The 10,740-nt window shown below is 37.3% G+C and overlaps 1 protein-coding gene across 1 annotated transcript in view; it reads left to right on the top strand.

The window, feature by feature from the left end:
* FAT2 (FAT atypical cadherin 2) overlaps window positions 1–10,740 on the top strand; it is a 105,936-nt gene that overhangs the window by 54,926 nt on the left and 40,270 nt on the right. Inside the window, exons 8-9 of the mRNA XM_048491112.1 lie at window positions 8,722–8,997; window positions 9,694–9,904. Of these exons, the coding sequence (XP_048347069.1) occupies window positions 8,722–8,997; window positions 9,694–9,904 (487 nt within the window). The remainder of the gene's footprint in view (window positions 1–8,721; window positions 8,998–9,693; window positions 9,905–10,740) is intronic.

Consider the following 10,740-nt stretch of genomic DNA (forward strand, 5'->3'; position numbering starts at 1 on the left):
AGATCTTTACTCACATCAAATAACTGTAATATTCTTGGCCGGGAATCATGAACAGTTTTTGTTAACATTTGGCAAGTGTCTGCCACACAGTTCAGACATGAAAGAGTTAAATGTTCATGCTAATTAGTTAGTGAGGTCAGAGTGTTTGTAACCAGTCTATTGACTAGCTATTGGAGAGGTAATCTAATATTTTGTTGAGCTAGCAGTAGGAGCAGCAGCAGCAGCATATAGCTGTAGCAGTAGTGATAATTGTAGTCATTAATGTGAGATTAGAGTAAGCTAGCTCACAGTTATCATAGATAGAAAGCAGTTTCTTGTTTTTCCTCCCAAAGTAACCCTTTTCTCCCTTTACACTGAGTAAAAAATTTTCTGATAACAGCAACTGACTCTGCATTCTTTTTTGCAACTCTGCTAATCTACATCAGTTTTGAAAGTTGGGGAGGAGCTGAGGATGGAGGGATTGAAGTTCAGTGGCAGAGCCTCTGCTTTGAAGCAGATTCCATCTCTGGCACCTCCAGTAATAAGGATCAGATATTAGGTGATGTGAAAGACCTGAGACCCTGCCTGTCAAAGCAGATAATGCTGACCTTGATACGCTAGAGATCTGACTCAGTATAAGGGAGCTTCATTTGTACATATGCATATGCCTTTTGTCCCTGGCTTCCTCATCTTTTGTTGCTGTTTTACTGACCTGCCCCAAACAACACAGTGGAGCCTCACTGACCATGAATGAAAACTCTGGATATTTTATTGCCAGTTGGTCTTCCAAATGTCCTTGCAAGAATGGCGGTGTAGTTTTGTTGCCGTTAACTTCATCTGTTGACTTCATCTGGAAAGACGGGGATCTGAACTAATCACAGCTTTATTCTTTTTTTTTGCATTTATTAAGTTTATTCACAAAGTACAACAAAAATGAACAAAATATACCAAAAAAATACACTTTCAAATTGAGTTCACATATTAAGAGTCATTTCAAGGAATATATACAATACCTACTAAAACAAACAAAACAACAACCACAGCCACAACAACAGAGAAAACCCTTACAAAAAAATAGTAACAAAAGAACAACAAAAAAACAAACAAAAAAGGGTGGACTTCCGGCTAGTATAACATACGATACACAATCTAACATCTGAAGTATATTTATATAACTTTACTTTCTGCTTATAAATCATTTTAAACCATGATTTCATTACTTTCATATTGTTAATTACATCAGAAATTAATTAAACATATATGTTCAATACTTAATCCAGTGTTGCATCAAGAAAATTATCTTCTTTGTTATCTAATTATAATTTAACCATTCTGATCTACAGGAAAAACAAAGGGGAAAAATATGTATTAAGAAATCTGTATATATAATCAAAATTCATATTTTATACAATTCAATTTTAGTTATCTACTTATCAAAAATCAAAAATCATATTTCATATATTTATATTCTAATTGTAGGTAGTTAATTAAGGGTTTCCAACTTTTTTCAAATATCTCTAGATTTTTTTGTTTCATGATTGTCGATAGTTTATCTATATTCAAAAAATTTAACATTTTGGAAAGCCAGTCCTTCCCACTTGGTATAACTGGTGCTTTCCATACCTTAGCATATACCATTCTGGCCGCAGTTATCATGTATAGCAAGATTCTTTCATGTTCTTTACGCACATTTTTTGGTAAGATATTTAATAGAAAGCATTGCGGGTAAAAACTCACTTTGTATCCCAAAATAATATTAATTATACCAGATATCTCTGTCCAATATTCCTTTGCTCTTCCGCAGTCCCACCATAAATGTAAAAAAGTGCCAGTCGATTTTTTACACTTCCAACATAATTCTGATGTGCCTTTATATATTTTTGCTAATTTACTAGGATACAAGTACCAGCGGTATAGCATCTTTAAATAATTTTCTTTCAAATCTGCACATAAGGTGAACTTTCTATTTCTTTCCCATGTACTAGTCCATGTATCTAAATTTATCGTTTCTCTTAAATCTTGGGACAAACAATCATGAGATGTCTTTAGCGATTTCATCTTCTGTCTCTCTGTCCAGAAGAGTTGTATGCATTTTCTTAATTAAGAAGCGATTTTCACCATGTAGGTTTATGTATAAGTCCTGAATCTTTCTTTTCAAAGCAACTTTTTTCATGTCCAGAAGAAATTTTTCTTTCAATTGGTAATATGAAATACCAATGGCATTGCTTTCCCTGTATTACCATGGCATGTCTTTCTGTAAGTCTACATGCGTCATTGTCCCACTGCAAAACTCATCTAATTCATGTATACATTTTATCTTAGTCTACTTGTTTCATTAATAACGCCCCTGGTGAAGAGATCCAGTTGAACTTTTATGATGTTTTTCTTCGCGTAGTCCAACCAGATTTTTATTCAAATATCCTAATATAATGGTTGGTGAATTGTTTAAATGGTTTACCTTTGGCGTACTATATATAAAAGTGCCACCCGAAGTGTAAATTCATATCCTTCTATATTTAATATTTCCCTGTCTTGCAGCAGCATCCATTCTCTAAACCAGGCGAAACCTGCTGCCTGGTAATATAGTTTCAGGTTTGGTAAACCAAATCCACCTCTTGCCACATTATCAGTTAGATGTTTGTATTGAATTCTCGCTTTTTTCCCTCCCCATATAAAACGTAAAATATCTGTTATCCATTCTTTGAAGTATTTATTTGTTATAATTACAGGAATGGTCTGAAATAAATAGAGTATCTTGGGCAAAATACTCATTTTTACCACTGCAATTCTTCCCAACAACGATAATTTTAAACTTTCCCATTTTAATAAGCTTTCTTTCACCTTTTTCCAGAGTGGTAAATAGTTGTTTGAAAATAATAAGATATTTTGATTCGTTAAGACAATTCCTAAGTATTTTATTTTTTTTTGTTATTTCTAGTTGAGTCATTTCTAGTAGCGGTTTCTGTTGATGCAGGTGGATATATTAAAGATCATCATTTTAGTTTTCAACTTGTTTACTATCAAACCAGAGATGGTACTGAATTCACTAGTTACACTGTTCAACGTAGTCCAATTTTTCAACGGATCTTTCATCATTACCACAATAATGATGAAGCCAAATGTGCTTTGATTTTATATTCCATTCCATTTATTGCATCCCCTCAATTTTTTTGTTACATTTATTATTTTGTAATAATAGCTCTGTATTGAAGATAAAAAGAAGGGAAGCGAGAACGGGCAACCTTGCCTGAATTGCCCTGATTTATCTCTGGAATCTGGGGTGTTACAAAGTATTATTAATTTTTAATTTTTGGTAAAGGCTTGTTTGTTGTAAATAGCTGTGGTCCAATCTAAGAAATTACCTGGACCTATTGTGTACTCCAATAATAGTTTTAAGTAATTCAAACTGTAAAATTATCAAACGCCTTTTCTAGGTCATAGAATAAGCATTGCTGCTTTCTTTTGTTAATTTGTTATATGCAAATATTCAATCATATTAGTTACAATTCTAATATTAGTTTTTAATTAAACCTGTGTTGGGTAGGAAGCCGCTTTTGATCCTCTTTCCTATATTTTCTTTCATTATTTCTCTAATTCTTCTACTCCAAAGAACTCCTGCATAAATCTTTATAATCAGTATGTTCAGGTAATGAGATGGGCAGAAAGTTTTTAACATCTGTAGTTTCTAAAAGCCTTCTTTTAGGATATGGGAAATAATAGCTTCGGTATTCCATGTTGGTAGGCATTTCTCTTTGTATTTCTAATACTGTTCATATAGTATCTGCTAGAAGGGGTACCATTTCATCTTCTTCTGGAATATCTTCTTGTAAAATAATCCTGTGAAGCCATCAGGTCCAGGTGTTTTACCAGGCTTTAATTTCTTTAGGTATTTGTGTCCTCTTAATTTCACTCAGTTGATTTTATTCCTCCTTGTTCTAATAAGGCTAAATTCTCCTCTGAAAATGCCCTTTAGACACCTCACATAATTTTTCTCTATGTTGCTCTTTTTGCTTTGCAATATCCAATCTTTAGGATTTATACAGAGTAGAATAGAAACTCAAGAAATTTTTCAATAATCTCTTTTGGGTTTGTGATAGTCCTTGCCTTATCTATTACTGTTTGTAACTAAACTCTTTTGTTTTGTTTCCTTAATTTGTAAGCCAGCCATTTTCCCTGGCTTAATATTAGCCTGTTCAAAATAAATTAACTTATGGCATACACATCAATTCTTTTTTTTCCCATTTCATTTTGTGTAAAATTCAGTAGCAAGTTGATTAATCAAAATCATCTGATTCTTCTTACCAGAGTTTTGTTTTTAGGATCATTTTACAGTTGAGCTTCTTTTAGTTTTCTCATAATTTTCTTAAGGTTTTAATTCATGTTTCATTCTCTCCCTTCTTAAAATGCTATTTTCCTTGATGGCTTAAAAAAAGCCACTACCACATATAAGTTTCTTTTAAAGTTTCCCATAACGATACTTTCCTTGACTTCCCCTGCGATTATTAATTTGAAATGAAATTTTTAAAGTTCTTTTTTTTCCCTTTTAGAATAATATCAATTCTTTTTTTAACAGATAATCATTCAACTTCCAAATCTTTGGACCACTTGCCCAGTTCTTATGGAGTTCCCATATTATAGGATTTCTCTCTCATGGTCTGAAAAAGACCTAGGTTCTATAGAAATATTTTTTGCTTTATAATGTTAAGTCTTTGGTACACAAACACATATACGAATTCTAGAATGTGAAGAAAAAAAATATTTGGAATAATACGTGATCATTCACGCTGTAGTTGCCATATTTCATTCTCCAAACATCCTCTAACAAAAAATAATCACAGAAACGTAAAAAAAATGATTTGGGAAGTTTCCTTGTAACTTTTTTTCTTTTCTTTTCTATTGGCTTTATCTATAAAAGGCTGTATAACCCCCATTCCAAGTCCCTAGACAAGCAAACACTTTATAGCTCAAGGCATGCATCTTGCGCAAAGAAGTTCTAAAGAAATCACTTTTCCGCAGTATTTGGAGTACATAAATTTCCACCATTAATGTCTTAGGAACCAAAATAATTTATTTCTACTCCAACAAATCTTTCCTTTGGAGTCATTTAATTATTAACTTAGGATCATATACTTTTCTTTAGCATATATTATTATACCTTTCTTTTTTTTGCTATTGCATGAACTAAAACATATAATCCCAACTTTTCCATTGGTAAGTAGATCTTTTAACATCTTTTCAGGCATACATGGGTTTCTTAGAAGACACGATAAATCAGTAAAGTATATTTTTGCAAATAATGGAAAGTTTTTCTCCTTTTCTGTGGAGAATTCAAAGCTGTTAATGTGTTCCACGACAATATTTTTCATATTCCGTGTGATTTTTTCGTTCGCTACTAGCAACCTTGCTTCTGGCTGGGATTTCTTTTTAAGTTCTTTTGAGTTTTTCAAGGAAGTCTTGGGCTTGTGGTACTGTGGTCCAATCCTATAAGATTTAAAATTGTATGTTGACCTAAGTCCTCATCTAGATCTTCACACTTATACCTGATATTATTTTCTCTAAGGAAGTCTCTCAAAGAGAAATAATATATTCTTTCCCTTTTCTGTAAAATCTGGGTTGGGAATGTCTTTCAATATCAATATTTCTTGTCTTGTATGTTGGAGACTGGTTTTGATACTTTGGAGCCAGTATATCCTCCCTTTGTTCTTTTCCTGGAGAAGAAAATCAAGATATCCCTTTCCCTTTTCAAGATCGTCTCCTCTTGCTGTAGTTAGCTTTCAGGACTACTTTATGCTTATATATCCTCACATCAAATTCATCTTCTTCCATATTTGCTTATATTTACAGAGAGATGGTGGGTCATTTTCTTCTTAATATTCTCTCCTTCCTCTTCGGGCACTCCTCTGAATCTTAACACATCTGCTTTAAGTTTAATCTCAAGAAGGGCCATTTGGTTTCTCATCTTTTCCAACTCTATTTCTGTCTCTTTAGATTTCTCATTCATCTCTTTTTGATTTTCTTGGATTAGGTTAACTGTCAGGGTTAGCTTCTGAACTTTCTCATCGGTTACTTTCAGCTTTGTTAAATCTGATTTGATCTCTCTGATTTCACTTTCCAGTTTTTGGAAGCTTCTTTCGAAGCCTTTCTCCAGTTTTTGAAAGTGTTCCATGTTATCTTTCTGCATATTAGTTATCATCTCCAATACTTGATCTAATTTGGTGTCTGTTTCAGGAATGCTATTTTTCCGCCTGGCAGCCATGGCAAGAACTGTCTCTTTAAATGAATTATCTTGGTTGGAGATTACAGCTCCGTATTATATTGGGCGGAGGGAGCAAGAAAAAAAGAGTCTTTTTACTTCAGTTCTCCCACACTCTGGCTTCCCTTTATTCCACCACACACACCAAAGAGTTGTTTTAACAGTCCAAAAATCAAAACAGGGCGAGAGAGTTCTGGCTGGGACAGTTCTCTTATAGCGCAACGGCTTCCCCCACTCCTTCCGTCTGCACTCGCATTGCAAAGCTTGCTCTTTTCCCCTTTTGTATGCTCTCGGTCTCAGTTAGAATACAGACCGATGCAAGTATCAAAATTCCAACCTCTCCTCTTCCTCTCTTCCTCTCTTTCTGCCCGCAAGAAACAGTTACACTGGAATTGTGTCTTTCAAAAATAAATCTGTACTAGCCTTCTTGGTGTTGTTGAAGGTTGCACGTGCCTCCCGCTCTGTATTCTGCCTCGGCATGAAACGCCTTGCAGTCGGAGGCTCGGATCACCCCTCTGGCCGGGCCGCCATTGAAGACTCCAGCACCTCCGAACAGCGCGCGTTTTGGGGCTCCAATTCCGCCCCCAGACTTCTCTCCTTTCTCCGGAGAGGTTAGTTGTCCCCCTCGACCTGACGGAGGTTGAAACGGAGGGAAATTTTCCTTCTAGGCGGAGTCGGTCTCAGAGCTCACGCTCCGAGTTGCTTCGAGGGCAGTAACGCAACCGGAAGTGGTCTAATCACAGCTTTATTGGTGGCCACTAATGCGATCATAAGATCAGAAATTGATTAGAGTAGTCTGTGGGAACCAGTTTCTGAGGGTTCTGTTCCATAGCTGACAGAAACTATTCTGAATCTCTTAAAATAATGTTCTGCCAATGAGAACCATACTCTGATACCTTAGCTGACAAGTAATCAGCAGCCTCTAGGAACTTCTTTCTCTGTTTACTTTGGCATTGGCAGCCATTGCTGGATATGTCACTGAACCTGCTATTGCAAAACCACGGTAAGTTTGATTTCACTGAAGAAAGAAGGTGATTGCATCAGACTGTGTCTTTCCAAGATGTGATTATGTGATGAAAAACAATCAGATCAAATAGTAGGAAACTGTCAAGTTATCTTCACAGCTTTTGCCAGTAAGCTTAGGGAAGGGTTTATTTTTCCTGTCACAAGGGCAAGCTCTTGCACATATATTTTTACATTGTTCCTGAGATACAGGCGCCTTTTCCAATTCCCTTTATCCTCTACCCTTGCCAGTAATTTCCTAGAGGATATCAACAAGAAGCAGGGCTGTGTCAAATAATCTGTAATTTTGATATTTACTTCAAAAGTAGTTTATTCAATGCAGCCGAAAAATATTTTTTTACTGTCGCACATCCATGCGATTTTGCGCTTCTGTTGCCCTACCATCAACTTCTTGGCATTGTTTCCCCTTTTTTCTGTCTTCACTTGCTCAAGCCACCATTGAACATAATGTACTGGGATGAATCATGTGATTTTGTTACTAAATACCTGTGATGTCATCACACCTGATGTAGCACTATAGCATCATCACCAGAATCACGTGGGTCACCTCTGCAATAGGACTAAATGGCAAGGTAGGCCCATGTGTATGATGATGGGCAGCCCAATCCAGATGGGGTGTGTGAATGGCCACGGGAGTCAGCACTGGCTCATGCCAACACATTTACCCCTCCACCCCCCGTTGATGTAAGTGACACTTATACCAGCTGGGAAATCAAATAGGAAGCTGTGCTGGCCTAACGTGGAGACTGACACAGCTGGGGGCATTGCAGGAGCATTCCTGGATCCCACTGGGTTTTAGCTCCAGGTGTGCTGGCAGTGAGAGAATCAGACTTACACCGCCCAAAAGAGCGTCATTCGTCCATTTAGCCTTATGGAGGGCTTTTGGGAGGCTGGGGAATTTTGAGATGGCAGGGCAGCAGTGACACTGTCCCTGGCCACCTCGCCATCTGGATTGAGCTCTAAGAGGGCTCGGAAGAAAGCAAATAACTCCAAGAAGAACAACATAATGCAGAAAAGCGTTCTCAGGAATATATATTTAACACTAAAAAAAATAAGCACCAATCAAGCCATGTAGTTTTAGCTCCGCACTAGTAAAAAGCAGAAAAGCTAAAAAAGCTAAAGGCAGCTAGATCAAAACACTTTATTTCTCATGTGGTTGCTGAATGCTGAGTGTTTAAAGAAGAAGGTTACCTGCAGGTTCCTGATATGGACTGGTATCTTGAGGACCTGAAAAGGTGTGCTTGGGACATGCATATGTATACATGGTGGTGAATACAAATGAAACATAAAAAATAACCCTGCTGAATCTGATTACATATCTGAACCATCCTAACTTGACAATCTGTGAAAAGATTTTTCAGTGAATGCTGCTAACTTGTCTAGGAGTTACTTTTCTTCCAGACTTGTCTAGGAGTTACTTTTCTACACCTCCTCTGATGCATACTTTCTACCTGTATACCCCACAGGCCTATATCCGCGTAATTGACATTAACCAGTACAGACCCCAGTTCTTGGAGCGCAATTATGAGGCACACATTCCAGAAGACACACCTCCTGGGACTGAAATCATTTGGGTCCATGCAACAGACAGTGACCACAGGAAAGGACTGATTTATACCCTTGATAGCAGTGTGGATCCTAGAAGCATGAAGCTCTTTCAGATGGACCCAAGTCATGGCACACTCATAACAATGATGAGGCTCAGTTCTCAGTCCATGTTGCTGCACACATTGACCGTGATGGTATGTGAGATGCAAATTTTCATATCTCTTCTGCTATAATTCAGCAGAATTCAGACGGCTCCCCTCCCTCCCCTGAATGGCTGGTAATTTATACCATAGATCTCAATGAAAACATCTAGTACAATCTAATGTGGGAAGATCTTGGTGTGGGCCAAACTACTGGAAGTGCAAGAATTTGCCATGAAGGCAGTTGTTTTAAAGGAGCAGTCTACAAATTATCAAGATTTGAGTCAAGATAGAGGCATGTCATAGTTTTTCTATGATCAACACCTTTTGCTGTTGCACTCTAATGCACTTGGTTTTTTAAATGGAAAGGATTGAGTCACAGGTCATAGCCCCAGCTGCCAATGGATAACTAAAAAAAATGAATGAATGCAGTGACCAAAATACAAGAAATCAAGATTAATATTTTAAAGTAGGGATTATCTCATTTCCTACTATTGTCCCTGAAGGGTGGAAGTAAAGGGACAGAATTCCAGCCCTGGTCACCTGGGGTGCATGGAGTTGATCAAGTCACATGATTTGGCTTCATACAGTGTTGGGGTTTGATCTGGGTGGGATCAATGGGACTCAGAAAGGATATTTTTGTGGTTGCCAAGGATGGTTCTTTGCAGTTCCCACTTGTATAAAGTGATGCTTACAGTCACCTCTCTTCCCTAACATTGACAATCCCTTCTGTATTTTTCCACCACTCAGGTACGAGACCAAGGAGTCCCAGTCAAGCGAGACTTTGCCAGAGTTGCCATCCATGTAGAGAGCTGTAACAACCATCCTCCACAGTTCACTAGCCTTCATTATAAAACAGACATTTTAGATGCAGCTCCATCAGATACAGAAGTTGTGCAAGTCCGAGCTCTGGATCGAGACCAAGGAATGAATGCTGATATCCATTACTTCCTCCAGGCAGGTAAGCAGTGTGAGCAGATACTGTTTGACATAAATATGGGTGCATATGTAACTGACAGATTCAATGCTATCCTATTATATTATCTGTACAAGATTAGCTAAAATAGGAGAGCTGTATGAATTGTACCAGACCAACCAAGGGAAATAATATTCCCTTCCCCGTACCACTTTGTGTATGGCAGCTATGAAGTATAGTTAATAATCATCTTATAGCGTCCATGCTGTTAACATGCAGATCTTTGGAGCACATGATTATTTAGCATTCAGTCTATAGAAACACTACCCCTTATGTTTACTTGTAGCAGCTTTCATCTTGAGAGGCGATTACTGAAGATTTCCCCTTCCTGGATAAGACAACAGTTGAAGAGGCAATTAATTTGTTATTAGAAATTTCAGGGACTTTTCTTGAGCATTGCTTTGTTTATCAATACCACCTGGGATCATTCTATACTGGGTTTATTTTTATCCTATTGCAACATATGGGTAGGCCCACATAAGATGTTGCATGAATCACTGGTTCTGCCATGAATGCACATGATGCATAAATTTCACATTTCTATTTCCCTTTAAACAAAAACCAGCCAGGGAAAGAACTGTTGTTACGTATTGTATTCTACTTAGTAGAATTCTTTGCCTTGAATCCTGTGAACTGCCAGCAGAAACCATTGAAGGTTTGGGGTCTTCCTTCCCCTCCCCTCCCCTCCCCTCCCTTTTAGAGCCATTTCTGATCCAACAACTCTGTATACAGAAGAGAAAGAAAGGAGCAATTCCAAACCCTTCCCTCTTCCCAGGGCAGCTGTGTGTACACCCAAGTCCCTCAACCTGAATGACCTTCTG

This window comes from Sphaerodactylus townsendi, linkage group LG03, assembly GCF_021028975.2.
Source record: "Sphaerodactylus townsendi isolate TG3544 linkage group LG03, MPM_Stown_v2.3, whole genome shotgun sequence".
Classification (NCBI taxonomy): domain Eukaryota; kingdom Metazoa; phylum Chordata; class Lepidosauria; order Squamata; family Sphaerodactylidae; genus Sphaerodactylus; species Sphaerodactylus townsendi.